The 24,625-nt window shown below is 48.3% G+C and overlaps 1 protein-coding gene across 3 annotated transcripts in view; it reads right to left on the reverse strand.

Annotated features, from left to right (window-relative positions):
- The window catches only part of ME3 (malic enzyme 3), a 222,282-nt gene that overhangs the window by 23,756 nt on the left and 173,901 nt on the right, over nucleotides 1-24,625 (reverse strand). For all 3 annotated transcript variants that reach the window (XM_027531817.1, XM_027531818.1, XM_027531816.1), the window contains exon 8: nucleotides 1,098-1,207. In XM_027531817.1, coding sequence (XP_027387618.1) covers nucleotides 1,098-1,207 — 110 coding nt within the window. The remainder of the gene's footprint in view (nucleotides 1-1,097; nucleotides 1,208-24,625) is intronic.

Below are 24,625 nucleotides of genomic sequence, written 5' to 3' on the forward strand. Positions count from 1 at the left end.
TTGGAGAAAAGCTGGGACCTCTTTGGACCTCATCTACAAGATGCTGGCCCATCTTTAAGTCCCAGGAACCAATACCTGTCCCCTACCAACTTGTTCATATTATCTGACATTTGAAAAGTTCCTCGGTTTGAAAACATCTTGCTTGCCAAACTTCATTTGTTAAATAATAACCTACAAGTCATCAAGGTTTCCATCAGGCTTCATAAAATACTAGGAACAGCTGGCCATGCTCCTTACTGAGAAATCCTGGATGAGGTGAGGTAAGCCCGGAGGGACCACCCCTCCCACTCCAGTCATATGCTGGCACTGCCAAGCAGGAAGCAAGTGCCTTCAGATACTTCTAGCTCACTGAACAGGGAACCAAGTCGACTCTGAATGAGAAGATGCTCTTGGAGTGTTCCAGCGCTCTGGTTATCACTGTGAGAGGCACTCATTCTAGCCAACTTACATTGCTGGTGTTTAGTCACTAAGTTGTGCCCGACTCTTTGCAACCCCATGGACTGTAGTCCACCAGGCTCCTCTGTCCATGGGATTTTCCAGATAAGAATACTGGAGTGGGTTGCTATTTCCTCCTCCAGGAGATCTTCTTGAGCCAGGGATCGAACTTGCGTCTCCTGCTAGGCAGGCGGATTCTTTACTACTGAGCCACAGGGGAAGCCCCCAGCCAAGTTAAAGGAAGGCCTTATCCTGCTTCCCTGACAGTGATACACTTTGTGTTCAGAAACTCCAAGAGTGAGTTGTGGCTGGGGAAGGCCATTTTTATGGTGGCTGATGCTTGTGTCTGATGAGTCCTAAATCATAGCATTGTTGAAAATATCTTTCGTGTCCCTAATCACCTAACTCTTATTTTCCTCTGAAACAGTAATGTTGTATATTTTACAGATGAGGAAACTGAGGCTTAGCAAAGTTAGAGCATGTGCCGAAGGTCACAGAGCTAAGAATTAGCCAAGTGGGACTCGAATCTAGATATACTGCTCTGTCTTCAATAGCTGCTAGCGGTAAACTGGCTCTCAGGGGGCCCTGCCCCACCCTGGCACCCAGATGAGCCTTGGGAGGCCTCAACCCGAGTGGCTTTGTCAGGCTGGGTGGAAACCTACCTTGGATGTCATCGTTGAACATGCAGTACTTGTTGCGGTATTTGTTGAGAAGGCGGAAGGCGTTGGCATTGGCAAAGTCCTCAAACTGGATGAGGCAGTTTATTCCAAACCTGTGGGGAGGGAGAGGAAAGGGCACGTGATTGCCTCCTTGAGCTGGTCCCTGGCAGGTGTCAGCCTGCCCTGGGGAGGGGGCGGTGCAGGCCAGGGGCTGAGGGCACGGCTCACTCTCGGGGTGTGTGCCACGTGGCGGGCTCCTGGACTTCTGGCTCTGCCCGCCCCACTAGGGAGGAGGATGGGGAAGGCAGAGGGTATGTATGGGACCTGGAGGCCAGCCAAGCACATATCATTGTCTCTAATGTGGGCTGGTGGGCTTCCCTGGTAAAGAATCCGCCTGCCAATGCAGGAGACACGAGTTTGATCCCTGGGTCGGGAAGATCCCCTGGAGGAGGCAATGGCAACCTACTCCTGTATTCTTGCCTGGAGAATCCCATGGACAGAGGAGCCAGCCTGGCAGGCTACAGTCCACGGGACTGCAAAGAGTCAGACACGACTGAACGACTAAGCACGCTGCCTTATTTAAAATCTACACTAGAACTGCCTCCTAGATTTCAAGGTCAGAAAGAAGGTTGTGTTTCCTAAAAAATGACCGGCCTGGTGACCCGTGCTTCCTGTTAGCACTGCGTGTCAGGAAGCCAAGAGCTGACTTCTGCCCTTTCATGGCAGGTTCCTTCAGCCGAGGCTCCCTGCACGTGCCTTCTCCTGACTCCATTCTGGCTCTTGGCTCCTGCTTTTTTGCGTTGTATTGTGTCTTCTTGGAGTCCTTCTGGAAGCAAGTGTGATGTGAATTACTAAAAATGACTTAATCCATGAGCCAAAAGAGATGTCATCTCATGGGTCAATTTGTGACTGACAGCATCTGCAGTCATGTTCATTGAGAAAAAATGACCTGATTGATCTGTATGGGGGTGTCTGGGCACGAGAGAAGGAGAAATGCCTGCTAGTCCCAGTTGTGTGAACTGGAGGCCTGGGATCAGCTTGGGACCAGCTGTGGAAAGAAAGATGTCTGCCCTTGTGGCTGGGCACACGTGGTGGGTGTCCTGTGCTGTCGAGGTGTGTGTCTGATGAGGCTGGGCACTGTGCGGGGGGTAGAACACTGAAGTGGCCCAGAACACACAGTTTCCAACCTCAGAATTCTGTGTATGGCTTAGCCTTCTTTTTGTTCCAGAAAATTTTCCCACTTTATTAACACATTGCGATTGCTCTACATTTTATCATGCATGCTCAGTCGCTTCAGTGAGGTCCAACTCTTTGTGACCCCATGGACTGTAGCCCGTCAGGCTCCTCTGTCCATGGGATTCTCCAGGCAAGAATACTGGAGTGGGTTGCCATTTCCTTCTCCAGGGGATCTTCCCAATCCAGGGATCGAACTCGTGTCTCTTTCTACATTGGTGGGGGGCTTGTCCAGCACTAACACCACCTGGGAAGCCCACATTTTACCATCTTACGTAGAAAACACTGGAAATACAAGCCACTTTGTAAAACCAAAGACGAACATTGAATCCAAAGATAAGCTATGCTTTACACAATAGACCCTTATCTTGTGGCTAGTATTAAATCTTAAATACCTACTTCTTTTGTTAAAATGATTAATCTACATGCTCCTAAATTACATCTGCATTACAAACACGGCTCAGTAATTTTCAGAAACTGTTTCTAGAGGCTTGTTCTAAAAGGATGTGCACAACCAGAAAAGGGAGAAAGCAAAAATAAGTACAGTAGAAATGCGTGCTCCTACCGTGGTCCTTCCAGAAGCTTAGTGAGTTAGGGCTGTTGATGGGGGATCTGGAGACAGGTTCATGTTACTGAGCTGAAATGGAGAGGTGGTCACTTGCCAGTCCGTCAGGAGGGTCAGGAGGCTGGTGGGCTGCAACCGAGTGGTCTTATACCTGTCACTTCACTTCTGTGTTAGGCCTCAGTTTGCTGTCTGTCGACAGGCACCATAATACCTATCTGGCCAACTCTGGTGGGCTGTTGTGAGGGTTCAGAGCTGGGGGTGATTTGTTTATTCACTCATTTTTGGCTGTGGTGGGTCTTGGCTGCTGTTTTGGCTGTGTTGGGTCTAGTTGCAGTGGGCGGGGGCTTCTCTAGTTGTGGGGTTCGGGCTTCACACTGTGGGGGCCTCTCCTGTTGCAGAGCTCGGGGTCTGCAGTGCAGGCCAGCAGCTGTGGTGCTCAGGCTCGGCTTCTGCGTGGCACATGGGATCTTCCTGGACCAGGGATCCCACCCGTGTCTCCTGCACTGGGAGGCAGATTCTTTAACCACTGAGCCCCCAGGGGAGCCCTGGGGGTGATTTTTGTTTTTTTTAATTTATTAAAAATTTTTTTGATCTTTGGCCACACTGTGCTACTGGCAGGATCTCAGTTTCCCGAGCGAGAATTGAAGTCCCTGTAGGCGACTTTTACATTGTAAGATGCTAAACGTGTGTCACCCTGACCACAATTCTTATTTCCCGTCACAGAGCAAGTGCTGCTGGGGGCAGGGGTGGGGAGCTAGCCGTGTCTCCTGACTCACCATCCCTCTTCTCCTTGTACAATGAATATAAATGTTTTTTTTTTTTTTTAAAGCCCTTCGCTGCATAATTATAATGCTATGCTCGCCAAACCAAAATTTACTGTGAATTTTTGCTCAGGGTGTGAATTTCAAGTATTTGCATGGGGACTGGGGAACAGAATGTCTTTGGTGGCTGGTGACATTTTGATATATAGCGTCCTCACAAGACTGCCAGTGTTGCTCCCCCACTAGCCTGGAGCTAAAATGCCGAAAAGGTCAAACGGCGAAACACTGTGATACACGTTCTCCTTTCTCTCCCATCTCTCTTTCACACACACAAACACAATCTGACCTTTAAGCAACCCCCCTCTTAGGTTAAAAAAATAAGGCAAGGATTAGAAGTAAATGCCTGGGTTCAGTACCTTATTCCTCTTTCATGTCAGATTCAGTGTCACATAAAAGAACCTTCCCAGGCAGCAATCTGATGAGATATAGGGCACAATCTCATTCATTCAGGTCACTTTAATCTAACTTGGAATTGGGCAAAAGGCTATGTGAATTGCCCATCCAGTAAACTAGTTTCAGAGTTCCTGGACCTCCTTGGATTTAAGGGCCTCCAGGGACCCTGTCCACCATGGATACCATCCCCATGGCTGCCCCCTGGACCTTTCGTCACCGGGAGCAGCTTCCACACTGACTGGATCAGCCTCTGACCACAGCCTTCCCTTCCACCTCTCTCACTGCCACTGTGCCTGTTCTTCATCTCCAGTGAGACCTGTGGACCTGTTACCATTCCCCCAGTCCTTCAGTATTTGTGGCACATGGGCTTGGTCACTCCGCAGTATGGGGGATCTTAGTTGCCTGACCAAGGATCGAACCTGCGACCCCCCCATTGCAAGGCGGATTCTTAACCACTGAAACACCAGGGGAGTCCCCTGCCAACTTGTTAAACTGATTAAAAGCCATTTCAAAGTGAAGATTTAAAAAGCTTCAGTGGCAAAAGCACTTCTCTCAATTCCTCCATGTAGGTCCAAATACAGGTAATGAGTGGACCATCATACCAATTTCAATGTTAATGATAATATTCATTAAAATATTTCTACCAACAGCAGCAGTAACAAAAACAGCTAATGGTTACAGATGGAGCTGGGCATCTGGTTGAGTTCTTTAGAAGCATTATCTCAACTAATCTTCCCATGACCATACGTGGTAGGTGTCCTTTCAGAGAAGCAACTCTCAGCTACAGGATGGTCACTTACTTGCCCCGGGGCTATTTATTCTCCTGCAACTGAAAAGTGGTGGAGCTGCAATCTGAACCTGGCTCTGTCTGACTCCAGAATTTAGATTTCACAGCAATATGATTTTTGTAAAAGATAAAGTAGATGTTAGATTTCTTTTGACACTAAACTGGGAAACAGGAAAATCGTGTTCTCTTTCTGACATAAACTCGGAGTTTTGGGTGAGTCCCTTTCTCTCTGGGTCTCAGTTTCTGCTCTGAGAGCCTTAGGGGAAGAAGTAGGAGCTACTTAACATAGGGTTGGAATAGATACACCAGGGGCTTCACTCAGATAGATGGTTAAGTCCAAAGTGGGGTGGTCTGACCATTCCTGCTGAGGGTCACATGTGACAGGAACACCAGTGTCCCTGAGTCTTTTTTGAGCTGGCTTAGAGCAGACCATCCTAGTGAGCAGGCCTGAGGCAGCCACCGTCCAGGTCGTAGGGCAGGGGCTGCAGCAGCCCCTCCAAGGGGCCCCCGCTCAGACCGCCTGCTCAGGGCCCCGGGCAGTTCCCTGATTTTGGTGCCAGCGGCGTGTCACTGGCCTTCCACCCTGCCAGAAGCTGGCCCTCACTGGGGAGGTGGTGGTTTATCTGTCCCCTTCTGCACTTGTGAACTCTTCACCCTGAAGCCCTGGCAGGGATTGAGGAACATCTAATGCTTCTGCGATGGATGAAATTCCTGAAATGGAGAAACAGGCGCATCCCCAAGCCACACACAGAGCTGCCCAGACTCCTCCACCCTGGGGACTTCGCTGGGAAATGGCCTTGGCGCTGCCAGGGAAGGCACGCTAAGGCCGGGGCTCATTTAAAGACACAAGGCTGATGGGTGGATGTTACAAGCGTTTTTTCCCTCCAGCCCTCAGGCAAGAGGAAGGCTAAAAACGGCAGCTTGTGCCTGGGAGCCCTAGGGAGCTGAATGCAACAGTGAGAGGAGGCCACGCCAGGGCCCACCGAGCGGGGGACCTGCTACCTGGGCTGCGGGGTCAGGAGATTCTCAGGTGGCTGCTCCTCCCCTGCAGCCAGCCAACCAAAGTCAGCTGGAGAGATGTGGTGAGAGCCAAACATTCCAGGGGCTGCAGACCCGGTTTCTTTGCTCCGTAGGTCAGGACCTGCCATTCTTTTAAACACCTGGGGCTGACCTCTTTCAGGCCTGAACAAACACAGGGGACCTGGGAAGAGCAGGTGGATTTGCTCAGCCTGCCCCCAAACAGATGACTAAAACCGACCCCTCACATTTCCATGGGAGCCCATTCCATGCCCCTAACAAAACAAACACACATACACACACAAGACTTCCCAGGGGAGTGCACTCAGAGGACATCAGTTACTCACCGGGGAAAGCTATTTCTTCTGTTTATTTTGTCCTTCCAGGAATTAGAGCTGACAGAATCACGAAAGCACTAGATCTTGGTTTCTATTTTACCCAATCCATTAAATTCTAGTCCCTTTAGATGCTCTCAGAAAGAGGTTACAGGGCTCAATCCATCTGGGAATGTTCATGTAACATGTACAATATATTATATTAAAGGCTCTGAAAAGTCCTGCATTAAGAAACCTGTTTAACTCAGCATTTTCTAAACATATTTCACTACGGACCTTACCGTTCTGGTGCAGCTTGACAGACATAGCTCTCTGCAGAAAGAACTCTGTACTGGGGTTGGGGTGTGTGTGGGGGTGAGTGGATTCAAGGCAAGGCCATCTCTCCCTGGGATTCCTGCAGTTGTTACTTCTGGCCAGGGTCCTATAATAATGGATCTCACCTCCAGCCTTATTCCCCTCCTGCCAATCCATCTACTGTTTCTAAACACAAATTCTTGCACACCATTTCTGTTCTGAAAATCCTTACAGGTCTCCCATTGCCTTTGTGTTCAGACTCCTGAGATGGCATTGACTTGGTCCCAACCTTAATGATCACCCCTGCTCATGTCTTCCAGCACTGTGGACATATTTTGCAGCTTCCCAACCACTGTGGACCCTTGCACTGTTTTATGTCTTTGCTCAGATACCTAGGAGACCTCCTTTTATCCTGGCCAACTCCTACTTAAACAGGGAGGCCCTTATGAAAGGTCATGTCTTCGAGAAAGCCTTCCCTGATCCAGCAATTTCCTTACCCGGGGCGGCAGAAACTCTTCTGTGTCTGGGCTGCCTTGCTACACTGGGCGCATCTGTTAGCACACATCACGTTGCATCACAATTATTTACAGAGATTTCTACTTTAATTATTAAAGGAATGTATTGGGCATAGGGTCCTCCTTGTGCCAGGAACTCTCCGGGGTATGATAGAAATATTCAGTTCAGCAGACATGTCTAAGGGGCCCAGTGTGAACCAGGGACTGTCTTCCCTGCTAGATGACCAAGGCAAGTTCAAGAATTTCAAGTTTGACGGGGACACAAGAAAGTGAAGAAAGCAGTGGTGACATCCTTTGACAAGGGCAATAATGAAGGTATGTGCTGGGTACGTGGGAAGTCTCAAAGGGAGCAGACAGCTGTGCTGGGGCAGGCAGGGAGGGCTTCCGAGAGCAGGAGATCTGGAGGTGCGCCCCGGGGCAGGGCAGAGGTTCCCGGCAGACTCGGCAGGTGGGGTCGGGCGGGGAGAGCGAAGGGCGCCTCAGGCAGAGCGAACAGCACACGCGTGTGCAGTGGTGGGGGGCGTCCTGGAGCTGAAGGAATGTAACCAGAGCTGGAGCTCGGGAGGGGTGAGGACGGGGAGGCTTGGTGGGGGCGAGGCTGGGTGGACTCTTGGGGCCGCCCTTTACAGGCCTGTGGAAAGAGCCTGGACCGTCTGGGCGCAGTGAGGCCTACTGAGGGGCTGTAGGTGGGAGAAAGTGGCTGCTGTGTTAGGACATCGAACGGGTGACGGATGGACAGCTGTGCGGCTCAGGTCACGGGGCTGGGCGGGGGTCTCGGGCGAGGCCGAGAACGGAGCCCCTGGCACAGCTGCAGCCGGGGAGTGGCGAGGAGCGGGGAGAGCCCCCTGCGCGGCAGGGTAGAAGGGGGCCCGCAGAGCAGCTGCCCGAGGAGCCTCTACCGAAACAACGGCCGGGAAGTGTGGGTGCGGGTGAAGCTCGGATGACTCGTGCACTTAGCCAGAGCACGTTCAGTGGAGAGGTGGCGGGAGAGCCATTCTGCACGTTCAGGAAGACGCTTGGCTTCAAACAAAGGCAGGGAGACAGGCCGGTGGCGGGTGTGGGACGCAGGGACGGCCTCGGCTTTGATGGGAGGTCTGCGTATGGGACGGAGGGGCCAGCAAGGAGGGGAGACGCGAGGGGCAGTGACGGGGGTCGAGGGTCTGAGGAGACGGGAGGAGGCAGGAGTCAGAGTCCAGCTGAAGAGGGAAGAGGACACGGTTCCTCCTTCCGGGACCTCACAGCCTGGCGGAGGGACAGAGACGAAGCTCTCACCCCGAAGCTCCACCACAGACCCGAAGAGGGGCTGACGCACTCTGCAGGGGGTGGTGGGGAGGGATTCAGCAGGAAGACAGGGAAACGAGTCTGCAGGTGAAGAAACGGGAAACCACAGATTGGAGAAAGGGGGACTATGGCGTCGGAAAACGAAATCCCAGTGGAATCAGGCATGAATGATTACCTTCAAAGACACGAAGGACCATTCTGTGGATGGGAAATGAAGGTAGACTTATCTTTTGTGGCCTTAAGGGAAAAAACAGAGCCGACGGGGAGGTCAGAAATCCAGAGATTGCAGGGCCATAAAAGGCAGAGAGCTCAAACGCCAAGACGGAAGGAGGCTGTCCCTGGAAGCGATTCCAGGCTCCTCGGAGCTCCGCTTGGCGCTGAGGCTGTGGAAGGGGCTCCAGGCGCGATGGCAGGGGGGTGGGGGTGTGTGTGCAGGCCCTTCCCTCCCTGGTCCCACCCCGGATGGTCCTCTGGCGTGCCGGCTCTGGCAGCCAGACTGGCGGGCTCCTGCGGCCGCCGTGATAGCCTGATGGGGGAAAACTCCCACCGTGTAACAGCACAGTCACAGGAAGCAGCAACTTCTGAGCAAAAGTGCCAGAATAATGTGTCCGTTCCGTGGTCACTGATCTGACGGCAGTCCCAGGCCAGACAGAAAAAAACAAAAATCTCCAGGAACAGTGTGGACTTCCTCCTCAATTTCCCCGTGTGTCTGAGTTCCTGGGCAAACAGGCAAATGGCGCCAGAGAGCCCGGGGCTGGGCAGAGGATGGAGGCTGACCTGCCGACCTCTCGACCTCTCGACCTCTCAGAGGTCAGAGGCCAGACCTGAGTGCTTCCTCCAGAGCACATGGCTCACTCCCCAACCTCCTGCTCTTCAAGCCCAGACACCTTCCCAGCCACCATCCCATGGGCTGACGTGGGACATCGGCTCTGATTTGCCCAGACTGTACGTTCGAACCGTCCTGGGATAACCGGACGTCCTTCGTGAAGATCCTCCGATTACTCTGGTCCATCCTGATCTCTCTGTTTGGGTGTACTGCCATAGTATCTGTACCATACAATCTGTCACACAGCTATGTCTTGGACTTCCTAAGCATCTAATGAACTGTCCCTCTCTCACATGTGTCTTAAGTCACTTCAGTTGCTTTGCAACCCTATGGACCATAGCCCGCCAGACCCCTCTGTCCATGAGGATTCTCCAGGCAAGAATACTGGAGTGGGCTGCCGTGCCCTCTCTCATGAAACTGGCTAAATTCTACCCTGAATGAGAGCCTGGGGTGGAGGACAATAAGGTCACAAAATCCAGTCTGTGTTTGTGGGCTTGTGAAACTGCTGTGAGTCAAAGTCAGGGAGGGAAAGAAGGGCAAGATTAAGCCAGGGTAGGGGACAGCCTTGGTCCAGGCAGGCCCGGGGCAGGGTCCCTTGAGGGCAGGGAAGGTGTCTCACTCCCCACGTGGCGCACGAATGCTGAAAACAGGAGCTGGAACTGACCACCTCTCCTGTGCCCTGCTCCGAACAAATCTGCTTGAGACATCTGAGTGAGAAGACCAAACCCACCTGTGGCCGTTTGCCCGGGGCCCTGGGCTTGCCCCGCTCAGCCCTTGCGGGTGAACAAATGGAAGCGTGGATGGTGCCTGCCAGAGAGCACTGCCCGTCCCAGGGTGCCCAGTCACACGTAGCCCATGGGACACCCCGGTCCCCGGGGGCCGCTGTCCCCTTCCAGAGGCCGCTGTGGCCAAGAATCTTTGTATCATAATAGCTCAGTCCCGTTCCTTTACCCTAGGATCCAAGTCAATGCAAATAAGTCCACAGGCAGGAAAGGGCTTTCCAGTGAGGCTGGGAGAGCCAGCAGCAGAGACTGGAGAAAAATACCACTAAGTGTGGAGTCAGATGCGTTTGAGGTGGGCCTAGATTCTTCCCTTTCTAGCTGGTGATTTTGTACAAGTTGTTTAACTTTTCTGAATCTCAATTTCTTTATCTCTCAAGATTGCTGTGATAATTAAAAGTCAAGCAACCAGTACAGAGAAGATTCTTTGGAAAAGTGAGTTGCTAGCTCTTTCCTACAAAGAAAGTCATAACTTTTAACTCCATCTAAATGTCCCAGGCGTTTGATCACCTTATTCTCCCATCAACCTCAACTGACACTGCAGGCAAAGCCATTAACTAGGTGGGTGTTAAATCTACACAGACTCAGCAATAATTATTTAAGCATATTTCTATTTTTCCCCAATTAAAAACTTCTTGAGAGACAAAGGATTAATTTCCAAAATATACAAGCAGCTCATATGACTCAATACCAGAAAAACAAACAACCCAATCAAAAGGTGGGAAAAAGACCTAAACAGACATTTCTCCAAAGAAGACCTACAGGTGGTTAACAAACACACAAAAAGATGCTCAACATTGCTCATTATTAAAGAAATGCAAATCAAAACTACAATGAGATATCACCTAACACCGGTCAGAATGGCCCTCATCAAAAAGTCTACAAACAATAAATGCTGGAGAGGGTGTGGAGAAAAGGGAATCTTTGCACTGTTGATAAGAATGTAATTTGATAGAGCCACTATGGAAGATGGTATGGAGAGTCCTTAAAAAACTAGGAATAAAACCACCATATGACCCAGCAATCCCACTCGTAGGCATATACCCTGAGGAAACCAAAATTGAAAGAGACACCTCTATCCCATTGTTCACTGCAGCACTATCTATAATAGCTAAACATGGAAGCAACCTAGATATCCATCGACAGATGAATGGATAAAGAAGTTGTGGTACATATACACAATGGAATATTACTCAGCCATAAAAAGGAACACATTTGAGTCAGTTCTAATGAGGTGGATGAACCTAGAATCTATTATATAGAGTAAAGTGAGTCAGAAAGAGAAAGATAAATGCTGTATTCTAACACATATATGTGGTATTTAGAAAAATGGTACTGAAGAATTTACTTACAGGGCAACAATGGCGAAACAGACATAGAGAATACACTTATGAACATGAGGAGAGGGGAGGGGAGGGTGAGATGTATGGAAAGAGTAACATGGAAACTTATATTACCATATGTAAAATAGATAGCCAACAGGAATTTGCTGTATGGCTCAGGAAACTCAAACAGGGGCTCTGAATCAACCTAGAGGGGTGGGGTGGGGAGGGAGATGAGAAGGAGCTTCAAAAGGGAGGGGATATATGTATACCTATGGCTGTTGAGGTTTGACAGAAAATAGCAAAATTCTATAAAGCAATTATCCCTCAATAAAAAATAAATTAATTAAAAAAAAACTTCTTGAGAGCAAAGTGTATTTCTGACTCAGTGAAAACACTGAGCAGTGACTGTCTCAGCTAAGAGGGACTCAGTGAGTGAACGCTCCTTGAGACACTGGATTTAGAGCTAACATTCATGCTCTTTACAACCTTTCAAAATTAAAACAAAACCTTGAAACTTTGTCTGTAGCCTGGATGCCCTAAATTGAGGGTTTTTCCTTTGTATTGTTTAAAACCACCAGGAAAAGCTTGGAGCCAGAGGCTCAGTTTTTCCCCTGGGGCCCGACAGGACTGGCTGGGTTTGCAGTTTGTAGAGAGGCCTGCAGGGACATCAGTCCTGGTGAAGGATGGGGCAGCTGGTCCACTAGCCATTGGGCAGTTAAGGAGGAAGAACTGAGAAATGCCACCCAAGACCCAGATTCTGGGGAATTTTCCCCACCACCAAAAAAGAAAATGATAACTGATATAAGTGGTATAAATATATTGCTTTATAGTAATGTATCAAGTCAACAGGCTGTAGGCCTTAAACTTATACAATGTTACATGTCAATTACATTTCAATAAAAAGAGAAAATAAAAAAGAAGGCGCCTCCCTTGCTGAGGGTGGCTAGAGAGTCTGGAAAATGGGAGTTGATGGCTGATGCCTCCATCGCCTCCCTGATATTGAGGATGGGTGGGTCATTAACGCTGCCTTAGAACAAGGTGGAGAGAGGAGACACGGATATGTAAAGCACTGATAGACTGGTTTCCACAGACCTTCCTCCCCTTTGTCCTCCTTGCCTGCTGCATCAAGGAAATGTCTGGAATAGGTTGGACAGTCTTTTCTTTCATGTAGAAGAAAAGGCGCAGAGATTCTCCAAGTCAGAGAGTAGGTTCTGGAGTTAGACCACCTGGTTCACAGCTTGGCTTCACCACTGTTAGAGGTGTGACCTTGGACAAGATCCCTAACTGCTCAGTACCCCAGTTTCCCTGTCTGTAAAGGGTGCCCTCATTCAATAAATGTTTATTGAGAGTCCATGCTGTAACTAGGCATCGTTCCAAGTGCTTGAGATACAGCAGTGAACCTAAGAGACGAAGATCTCTCCCTGGAACTTACATTTTAGTGGGACAGGACAATAACTGTATCTACTTACTAGGATTATTTTGAGTATTACTTGACTTGATGTATGTGAATGACTTTATCGTCCGCAGAAGCCTAGATCAGACTAACACTCACTTTACCAGAAGGTGAAACCTGGGATGCTTGCTTGCTTCTTTGCTTCTTTAGTTTTTAAAAAATGCAAGGAACTGTCTTTGAGAAAGAATTGCTGCTTAACTCATTATTTTAAAAGAAATCCATTGCTTTTTCTAATTTCAAAAGAAATGCCTGCACACAATCAAACATCATAGAAATGACTGACAGTGAAAATTCTGGCAACCTCATGCTTTAACTGTAGTCACTGTTAATGGCCTGATGCATGTACATGCAGGTATTTTTTTCCTTTACGTAACTTACCTTTTTTTTTTTTTTTTTTTAAATTATTTACTTCTGGCTGTGCTGACTTTGCGTTGCTGTGGCCAGGCTTTCTCTAGTTGCAGCAAAGCAGGGGCTACCCTCTAGTTGCAGCGTGTGGACCTGTGGTGCCGGCCTCTCTGGTGGGGCACAGGCTCTCGGGCTTCAGCAATTGCGGCACATGGCTCAGGGGTTGCAGCTCTTCGCATCCAGAGCACGGGCTCATTACTTGGGGCACACGGGCTCAGCCGCCCTGAGGCATGTGGGGTCTTCCCGGACCAGAGACTGAACCGGTGTTCCCTGCATTGCAAGGCTGATTCCTGACTGCTGGACCACCAGAGCAGACCCCATCACTTATCCTGACAGAAGCATTTGTTTTTAGGATTATCCACCCCCCATTTTATTAGATTCAAACACATTAAAAATCAATGTGCTTGAGCCTAACAAAATGAATGCAGTAGAATAAAAAGAGACTGCATGATATGCGTGTGTGAATGAGTGAGACAAGGAGAAGGAGACACAAAGACAAAATGAGAGCAAATGTGCCACAGGGATGGGGTTGCCTAGAACTGCAAAATCCTCTCTGGCATGCAGTGATGGGGCTCAGATTTGGGGGCTCCAGTCTTCTCTATCCTTTCTTTCCCTTGAGAGAAAGGCTCTTTTCATCAACGGCAGCTCAGAAAAAAAAAGTCTTTCCTGAGTAGAACACCTGGTCTCCCAACTCTTTTTGGATCGCCAGCAGTAGGAAAGAAGGGTCTCCGATATGCCTGCAGGCAGTGATTTTTAAAGATTTGGGTTTTCTGATGGTGTCTTGAGCTAGCCCTGGTGTACTCTGCTGAATTTCTGTGACTCTGTTGTTCCTTTTCAGAAGTTTGAGCTGTTTCTTTTTCAAATCTGCTTGCCATTTTTTAAAGTACTGTGTACTTTCCCTATTACTTCATTCTTGTAAAACATATCTCTTTATTACATCTCAGTGTAACCACTTTACAGCCCCTCAGAATGCTCCTCTCCTTGGGGTTCTAACTCTTCCATTAGTTTCTGAACTTCCCGCATGGTGGCTTGTTTCTGTGTGGCTTACTGTGAATCACGAATTTGCTTCATTACGGAATTGTTTTTCCCTTCAAGGAGTTCCACACAGCATGGGTGGTGTGCGTGTCACTACAGAGAAGTTTGTTTTCCCTCTGCTAGGTCCTTCAGCCGTGTCACTGGTAGGGGGCGCTTTCATACCCATTTCTTAACTTGGGAATTTCTGCATCACGTGGATATTAAAATTGTGGACTCTCAAGTCCACATGTGGTGAGATTCAGTGTTTGCTTTCTTCCAAAAGAAAGCAATTCCTCTCCTCCCTACTTCACCCCGACCCCCAGCTCCTTGTTATTCCCCTGGGGTTGGTGAGCAGATCCCATTTCTTCTTCATGTAAGGTCCAACCATTCAAAACTTGCAGTTTTCTGCATCTCAGTTCCAATGTTCTGCCTTGTATAGGCCTCAATACTTGACCCCGCCTGGGTGTATGGACCCATCTCCAGGTCTGAATGATGAGAAGAAAACAGTTGTGAAACATGGATGGATTTTCAAGGTTGGGGAAACAGTAAGGATGAAGGCTCTGCAGCTGTAACAGACATGACCTGTGGAAGGAGGAGCAGGAGGGTCGGTGTGGCCGCAGCTGAGGGAGCAAGGGACGGTGGAAGGGGACAACGTCATCAAAGGCTTCCTTCCAGCTCCAAGAGCAAAACACAAGGGATGCTATATGTGTGGTCCCTGAAAAAGTCAGTATCAGTGGGCTGACCTTAAAATTCAGTGATTTTCTATCCTTGGGCAAGTTTCCGGTTCTCATTTCTGTACTGAGAAATGTGTCCCACAAGAATATTTTCAGTTCTGCATGGGGCAAAGCTCTCAGAATGGTGGGTCTGTAAGGCCCACCACTAAGAAAGGCAATCCCTAAGAAAAGCAATGCCAAAGAATGCTCAAACTACCGCAGAATTGCACTCATCTCACATGCTAGTAAAGTAACGCTCAAAATTTTCCAAGCCAGGCTTCAACAGTATGTGAACTGTGAAATTCCAGATGTTCAAGCTGGATTTAGAAAAGGCAGAGGAACCAGAGATTGAATTGCCAACATCTGCTGGATCATCAAAAAAGCAAAAGAGTTCCAGAAAAACATCTATTTCTGCTTTATTGACTACGCCAAAGCCTTTGACTGTGTGGATCACAATAAACTGTGGAAAATTCTGAAAGAGATGGGAATACCAGACCACCTGACCTGCCTCTTGAGAAACCTGTATGCAGGTCAGGAAGTAACAGTTATAACTGGACATGGAACAACAGACTGGTTCCAAATAGGAAAAGGAGTCCATCAAGGCTGTATATTTTCACCCTGCTTATTTAATTTATATGCAGAGTACATCATGAGACACGCTGGACTGGAAGAAGCACAAGCTGGAATCAAGATTGCTGGGAGAAATATCAATAACCTCAGATATGCAGATGATACCACCCTTATGGCAGAAAGTGAAAAAGAATTAAAGAGCCTCTTGATGAAAGTGAAAAAGGAGAGTGAAAAAGTTGGCTTAAAGCTCAACATTCAGAAAACAAAGATCATGGCATCCGGTCCCATCGCTTCCTGGCAAATAGATGGGGAAACAGTGGAAACAGTGTCAGATTTTATTTTTTTGGGATCCAAAATCACTGCAGATGGTGATTGCAGCCATGAAATTAAAGGACACTTGCTCCTTGGAAGAAAAGTTATGACAACCTAGACAGCATATTAAAAAGCAGAGACATTACTTTGTCAACAAAGGTCCATCTATTTAAGGCTGTGGTTTTTCCAGTAGTCATGTATGGATGTAAGAGTTGGACTACAAAGAAAGCTGAGAGCCAAAGAATTGATGCTTTTGAACTGTGGGGTTGGAGAAGACTCTTGAGAGTCCCTTGGACTGCAAGGAGATCAAACCAGTCCATCCTAAAGGAAATCAGTCCTGAATATTCATTGGAAGGACTGATGCTGAAGCTGAAACTCCAATACTTTGGGCACCTGATGTGAAGAACTGACTCATTGGAAAAGACCCTGATGCTGGGAAAGATTGAAGGCAGGAGGAGAAGGGGAAGACAGAGGATGAGATGGTTGGATGGCATCACCGACTCGATGGACATAAGTTTGAGTAAACTCCGGGAGTTGGTGATGGACAGGGAGGCCTGGCGTGCTGCCGTCCATGGGGTCGCAAAGAGTCGGACACGACTGAGCAACTGAACTGAACTGAAGGCCCCCATAACACTGCGCTGAAACAACTACAGAAAACAGAGCTCTAACCCACACATATTTACACGGATACACAGAATGCCTCTCTGTCAGGTGGGGGTGGGGATGGGGCGAGCTAAACTGAATAGGTGAAAGGACTGATCGCACATACCAGGCATCTGAAAAGGGACATGGCTCACAGCCACGCTGCCAGGGCTGTTGTTTTTATTTCCTAAGAGTAGCAGCTGGGAAGAGAAATTGGGGAAGAGAAGGGAGGTATTATTGGAACAGTGGGGATGGATGAGTGGGGGACTACGGAAGAAAAAGATGGATATATTCATGGATAATTTAATTGAATGCATGAATATGGGGAGCACTAAAGCATGGCCTAAAGGACAGTGACTTTGGAAACTGCTTCAATTATTATTGTTATTCATAATAGCAAACATTCATGCTTACTATTACCCAGTTATAACATTTACATGGCTTGTCTTATTCATTCAGCAGAAGCATTCTACAAGTTAAATATTAAAAATGCATCTTGGAAGTCAGGACGCTGAGGCACAGATGAATTAAGTAGTTTGATAATAAGGGGCAGGCGAGAGGTTCAAACTCACGCATTATAGCTCTGGAGGTAGTGCTTTTAACCACCATTGTTAGTGGGAGGGTCTTAATGAAGGGCTTCCCTGGTGGCTCAGACAGTAAAGAATCTGCCTGCAATGCAGGAGACCCACGTTGATCCCTGGGTCAGGAAGATCCCCTAGAGAAGGGAATGGCTATCAAACTCAGGCATTATAGCTCTAGAGTTAATGCTTTCAACAACTGTTGTTAATGGGTGGGGCCTTAATAAGGCCCCCTTTCTATTTATTTTTCTTTTTTTAAAATTTATTTTTTAATTGGAGGAAAATTTCTTTACGATGTTGTGTTTGTTTCTGCTGTACAACAATGCAAATCAGCCATGATTATACATACACTCCCTCCCTCGTGAGCCTCCAGGCCCCCTTTCTTAGAGGGCTAGTTACACTTTGTAAGCTTCAGTTTCCTCATCCTGTAAAATAAAGCTTATAACAGTAGCCACCCTAGAGGGCTGTTGTGAGAATTAAATGAATTAATATTGTATGAGAGCTCATATTAGTCTGTGCATAGCAGGTAATAAGTAAAAAAATAGTTACTGTTATTTTATCATTATTGTTATCAATTCATTAATCTATTCTTTCCTCTCCTCTGCTATAATATGAAACTTTTCAGGTTCGGGAATAATTTTATTCCTATTTTGATACCAGGTAGTACAATCCACCTCTTAGGGAAAAATGAAATAACCAGTTGGTGTCACTGAATCCATCTCCCCAGTTAAGTGAACTTCCTCCATCACATTTTGGCCTCTATTTAATCCACTTGGTCAGGATAGAAGCTAACAGGGTCCTAGAGAGCTCGATACTGATTTGCATTTTGCTACCACCTTCCAGCTCTCTCTGTAACCGCAGACAGAGTCCTCACAAGCATGAGCGTCGGTTGTTTCACAGCATCCGGCTCCTGTTCGGGTGGGAAAACGTAGGAGCTGGACTGTCAACAATTAGCCGTGCTAGGCTGAGACTGGGAAACGGTCCTGTTTCTTCAGAGGCCAGACAAGCTAGAATGGGTCCTGCTGTTCCTTCCTCAGAGCTTCCTTGAGCTTGAGTACTTGGTCGTGTCCGACTCTGTGTGACCCCATGGACTGTAGCCCGCCAGGCTCCTCTGTCCACAGAATTTTTCAGGCAAGAATACTAGAGTGGGTTGCCATTTCCTCCTCCAGGAGATATTCCCGACCCGTGCATCAAACGTGTGTCTCTTGCGGCTCCTGCACTGGCAGGCAGATTCTTGACCACTGGGCCAGCTGGGAAATGCCTGAGCTTCCTCAGACGTGGCCTGTTCACAAGCTTCTATTCACTTTGACTGACAGCTAGCCTGGTGAGGGCTTTCAGCCCCTCCACCAACCAACCAAGCAACCATCCAACCACCTGACCCCAATCAAAGATCCAACCAGTCACCTCCCACGCTCACCATATATGGCGGATCCACCATGAGTCTAATCATGCACTGTGCCCCCCAGGGACTACCAGTCTGGTAGAGATGATACAGAGTTACAGGACCTGAGGAAGGAAAGTTGTTCAAAGTCCATCAGTCCAGCCTAGGCTGATACTTGAACCTCTCTACAAGAATCCAGGCACATCTTTGCCTAATTTCTGCTCTAATGGTATAAAGACCAAAAAAGGTTATGGAAAAGCTCTAGACCATTATAGAAAAGACATCATGATGTGATGCATGATTAATTAACACATGAATTATGTGGTCACAAGTTATGCTATGATTACAAACAGGGCAAGGGTTTCTGGCCAGGTTGGTCACTTCCCTGGGAAGCGCAGAATTTGAGTTGGGGTGTTACCATGGCTTCTGTTCTCATCTTCTCCCACATCTTGTCAATTTCAATACGTCTGTTGCTTAAGAACTTACCAAGCCTCCCTGCTGCTCTCTGCATCAAGTTCCAACTAAGGCTTTGTGAGGATGGATAATTTTCAAACATTTTTAGTAGAAGTTTTTTGTTTTTTTTTTAATTAATGAAATCTTGAACAGAACTGTGATACAGAAAGCAATGAAAAACAATGATATTTTTCTTCAAGTAGTTTTAGTCTTGTATGGTTGCTGGGAAATATTCATTTCTAGCAGCCTGGATGCATTCATTTCTAGCAGCCTCCAGGCATTTCTGTAAATGCCTGGAGTTTGAGGAAGCTTGGTTTACAATCACCTAATTATCGGGACTTCCCTGGTGATCCAGTGGTTAAGAGTCTGCTGTGCAATGCAGGGGACAGGGGTTCAATCCCTGGATACTAGGGTACTAGGACCAAAGTGCTGCATAGCAAGTAAGCTGGCACACCACAACCACTGAGCCTGCATGCCCCTGGAGCCTGTGCCACAAGCAGACTTCCTGTGCTGCAATGAAGGAAAAGTCCTGTGTGCCCCAACTACCCAATGCTGCCAAAATGGAGAAACAAACACACACATAGATATTAAAGAAAACACTGGGTTAGATAACTTAAGCCCTTTTTACTTCTGAGCTCTAATAGTTACAACCCTCTTCCTGGATCCCAAGGCCTATCATGTAGCCCACTCTATTCCTGTGTGTGTGCTCAGTTACTCAGTGCTCAGTTGTATCCAACTCTTTGTGACCCCATGGACTGTAGGCCGCCAGGCTCCTCTGCCCATGGGATTTCCCAGTGAAGAATACTGGAGTGGGTTGCCATGTCCATCTCCAGGGGATCTTCCCGACCCAAGGACTGAACCTTAAGTCTCCTGAGTTTCCTGCATTGGCAGGAGGATTCTTTGCCACTGCACCACCTGGGAATCCCCTATACCTACTTAACTTTATTTTGAGCCAATAAACATCCATCTCTGTGGGACCAGTCCTCCAGAGTCTTTGCTGTGTCCTTGCCTTCCTCGTGATGTATCATCCATGTGGAATGTACTCTCTCTCCTGTGGCTTACTCACATTTGGCCCTGCCTCTGTTTACTTTGCATCTCTCCCCAGTCATCCCTGATTGCTCCTTTCTCTGAATTTCTATCGAACTGAAGGCCAATACTGAACATTCGAGTACTTAATTCTTCTCTAATTACCTCCTGTTCAAAATGTTGTCTCGTTGGAAGACCTGTAAGAATCTCGAGGACACAGTGCATGTCTTGTATTTCTTTAGAACTTCATTACAGGGTTTAGTCGAGTTCTGGGCATGCAGTCATTATTCAAGCGCCCTGGAAAAGCATGATTAGCTCTGTTATTTGTTTGTGCTGCTCTCAGCTGTCTCAGAGCTTCTCACCTCAGTGCTGCAGATAAAGCTCAATTCCCAGGAGTAAGCGATCCGTACCTCCTGTTCTTATCTTTTTGCCAAAAATATATTCCCTCATGGGTCGAGTTGGAAAAGTAAAATTCTGAAAAAAGTAGACAAATTTTTTGGGAGGGTGATGTGATTTTCTGTATTCCACAGGAAGTTTTTCATAAGAAACCCCCTGAACAAGAGAGTCATAACTGTTGTTACTGATTTATCTATGCATTAATACTTATTTTGGGCTGTACTGGGTCTTTGCTACTGCGCTCAGGCTTTCTCTAGTTGTGGCGAGGGGGACTATTCTGGCTGAGGTGTAGCTTCTCTTGCTATGGAGCATACGCTCTGGGCTGCTCGAACTTCAGTGGTTGTGGCCTGAGGGTTCCAGAGCTCAGGCTCAGTAGTTGGAGTCCACGGGCTCAGCTGCTTCACTGCAAACGGGATCTTCCCATACCAGGGATCAAAACCAGGCCCTCTGCGTTGGCAGACGGGTCCTCAACCACTGGACCACCAGGGAGGCCCTTGGAGTCTGTATGATTGATACCTCTCCGGGTGGATCGAATGCCAGGCCAGGTTTGGGAACCACAGGTCAGTATTCATATGCCTTCGTGTGTTTGACCCACTGCTTTGTTCCAGCGTGGGTGGGGGGTGGGCATGGGGGTGGAGGGTGTCATGGGAGCGAAGTCCATGATTTGTAACTCAGAAGAAGCAGCTGTAATCTCACGCGGGTCCAACAGACAGGCTTGGTGTAGTTCTTGAAATATCCTGAACAGCTGGAGATGAGAAGTCTTCAGCCTCCAGGATCCTTTGGCCTCTGAGTTGCTACTGGGCTTTAGAGTTGCAGAAGGACCAGCACACGTGGGTGTTCACGGAGTCACAGATGCTGAGGCCACAGGCTCGACGCAGCTCTGGGAGGGTTAAAGCATGGCACACATGCCGCCAGCCTCACTGCCCTGCTCAGGGCAGACACTGCTGATCAGCCACAGCCCGTTTCCAGTGGTGCCTAGAGAGGCCTTAGAGTCCCAGCAATCAGTGCGAGCACGAGGAACAGAAGCTTTTACTCTCCTTGCCGTTCCTACCAGCAATATCCTAGCGTGCTCCTGGGCTTCCCTGGTGGCTCAGCTGGTAAAGAATCCGCCTGCAGTGCGGGAGACTGTATAATCCATGGGGTCGCAGGGAGTCAGACACGACTGAGCAACTTTCACAGTGTACTCCCAAATTTTGTTGAGCAGATTAACTTGCAGTTATTCACAGGGCACAGTTTCAAAATCAGTAGTAAGGCACACTCTCTGCTCTCTCTACTCTCTCTTCCTAGGTGAACCCCATCATGCCCTTGACCTTACACATGTACACTCGTGTGTGTGTGTGTGTTAGTTGCTCCGTCGTGTCTGACTCTTGGCGATCCCATGGACTGCAGCCCACCAGGATCCTCTGTCCATAGGATTCTCCAGGCAAGAATACTGGAATGGGTAGCCATTCACTTCTCCAGGGGATCTTCCCGACCCAGGGATCAAACCCCAGACTTCCTGCATTGCAGGCTGATCCTTTACTGTCTGAGCCACCAGGGAAGCCCTTGCCCTTACATACCATCTATGAACTGGTAACTCCCAAATTTATATTCCCACCCTAGAATTCTTCTTAAAGAGACTCAGAGGCTGAGAAAGCTTAGAGGTAAGGTCTGAACTCCAGGAGGCAGATAAGAATATCTCTGCATTCACAGATCCTTGAGAGCAGACTGTTTATTTCTCTGAGGATTGCCGACTACACTTGACACAGCATCTTACATACAGCAGGTACTCAATAACTGACTACCAACTGTGTATGAGGCACCTCCCTGTTTCTATGTGGAAGGATGTTGTTCTTTTTCTCTGCCCTTCTTGCATTTCTGGGGCACAGCCTCTGGTAATGCTGGCTGCCCGATTCCTTGTCCCTCCGGCTGGATGGGGTGGTTGTCTGTTACCTTGGTGGCTCCCAATGAACCATGCCTCCTGATGTTCAGACCCTTGTGTTACCCTTCCCCCTTGGAATCGGGTGTGGACCTGTGATTTACTTTAACCAGTAGAATGTGATGGAAGTCACTCTATGCTAGTCCCACCATGGCATGAACCTCAGGTCTCTGGTGTAGAATAGTGTGTGTGTGTGTGTGTGTGTGTGTGTGTGTGTGAGTGAGAGACAGAGAGAGAGAGAGAGAGAGAGAAAACCAGAGAGAAAGATGGAGAGACTCAAAAAGACATTTTCTTGGAGCTAAGACGCAGATGACTTTCTTGTTTTTAAAGTCACGTTTTAAAAAATCTAATATCTCCCTTCTTTGTTATGACTCTTATCAAGAGTTTAGAAATCTCTATATTTAGAGTTTGGGGAGCTAGAGAATGGGGGTGACTTCCTCTCACGGCCTGCATAAAGGCTGAAGCTGCTGCTTCAGACATCAAACGCCTGTCCAGCCCAGGCCAAACATCAGACAGAACTGGCGCTCCAGGGGCAAACTTAGAATAGACTCTGCTGTAAGTAAGAGAAATGAAAAACACAAGTGGAAACCATCAGGAAAAGCCCATGACTCAGGTGCATCACTGTGGGGTCCAGCGCAGGGCAGGGAGAGCGTGGGGAGCATGAAGGACTGGTCTTCGCCATGGGAACACCAGGCTATGCATCAGCTCTGAGCTGGACACGCACAGTGGCTCACTGCTGCGGTTCGCAGGTTACATGGAGATTCCTTCTGCCCACGTGGGTCTCCCCCAGTGGCCACCCACTAGGGCAGCAGTTGAGCCACAGTAACTTTTTTTGTTCTGCCAAAAACTCTTAAGATGAGCGGGTAGAAGCAAGCTGCTGGAGCTTTTACTTGCAGGACTTTTGAAAAGACATGAGGATGTTGAAGGCAGGAATCAATGTTTCCCAAGGCTCTTTCTTAAAATACACAGTGTCTGGCCTCAGGGGGGCTGACTCATTGGCTGCCCAGGCTGGGCACCCCATCATGGGGCTACTATAATCCCAGGAGACCAGCTCACTCCCCACCTACAGCATCCACAGCAACATCTGCTTCAGCTTATTAGAAAGTTAAAATAAGCAAGTGTCAACCGCTCATCTTTTCCACTTAAGGACACATTCCTCTTGGCTGACGCACATCCCTGCCCAGGGGTTTACCCCTGGACTGTGGGAGTGTGTCTGTGAGACTGTAAACTGATTTTAATGATAATTTAAGGAGCCTCTTACATCCTAGTTTATTTAACCTTCTCACACGAATAGCAAGGCTTCTCTGTGGGGAAGCACGGAATGACTACTGACTTCACTAGATAAGGAGGGAGCCCTGGAAACAGTAAGCCAAAGAAACGTGCTCTCAAAGCCAAACGCATTCCCGTGTGTCATCCACGAGTAACTGCAGAAAGCAGTCTGGCCTTGGAGTCAGCAGACTCAGGGTCAGCTCGCTGTCCTGCCAGATGCTGTGTGACCTGGGACAGGTTCCTTGACTTCTCGAAGCCCTCAGATCTCTCGTCTGCTACCCTGCCAGCCACACGGGGATCTTCAGAGGTCTGAATGGGCACCAGGTGGGGAAGCTTCTTAGAGGACAACTGATGCCTCACTTCCTTCTATGACAGCACCACCCAGACGCCACGGAGCCCCAGCTTGAAATCCTTCTCACAGAGCGTCTAATGCACTGCGGGTTAGCTCAGATCTATTCTGAGCTGAAAACTTCCTCCTTTAACATTCTGTCAACTGGTTCTTCTCCCGGTGAAACAAGAGAATAAATATACAGAAACAAGCCCAGTCCCTCCTCTGTAGGAACACCTTGCAGGTTTCTGAAGGGAGTTCCATACCCCTGTGACCCAGCAGTCCTTTCCCTTGCTCCCCACCAGGCCAAGCCTTTGCTCCTGTTGTGGTTATGGGAGAACAATAACCGTGATACCTGCTGTGGTCATTGTTTTCCAAAGGCATGTTAGGCCATTTACGATAATTTGTGACCTTCAAAGTATCTTGTCTGGAACCGTATGTGGTATTCAGGATGATCTAAACGGGGGAGAATTAGGTGAGACATTCACCTCTTCTGTTCTAGATGATTCGCGTCTGCCCATGTGAAGTGCAACTCGCTCAGTCGTGTCGGACTCTTTGCGACCCCATGGACTAGAGAGTCCATGGAGTTCTCCAGGCCAGAATACTGGAGTGGGTAGCCGTTCCCTTCTCCAGGGAATCTTCCCAACCCAAGGATCGAACCCAGGTTCCTGTGTTGCAGGAACCAGCTGAGCCACCAGGGAAGCCCTCTGGCCATGTAGCTGACCCCTGAATGGGCTGTTTCAGTGGCCCCATCTCAACAGCAATACTTCATTCACAATCCCAGCTTCGAACCCTTGACTTTCTGATTATCTCTTCCCTTTCCTGCTTATTCCATCCGGTACCCAACTCACTAATTCTCAGGCCTCACCAGGACCTACTGTCCATGGGCCATACCACTCTCT

This window comes from Bos indicus x Bos taurus, chromosome 29, assembly GCF_003369695.1.
Source record: "Bos indicus x Bos taurus breed Angus x Brahman F1 hybrid chromosome 29, Bos_hybrid_MaternalHap_v2.0, whole genome shotgun sequence".
Lineage (NCBI taxonomy): Eukaryota > Metazoa > Chordata > Mammalia > Artiodactyla > Bovidae > Bos > Bos indicus x Bos taurus.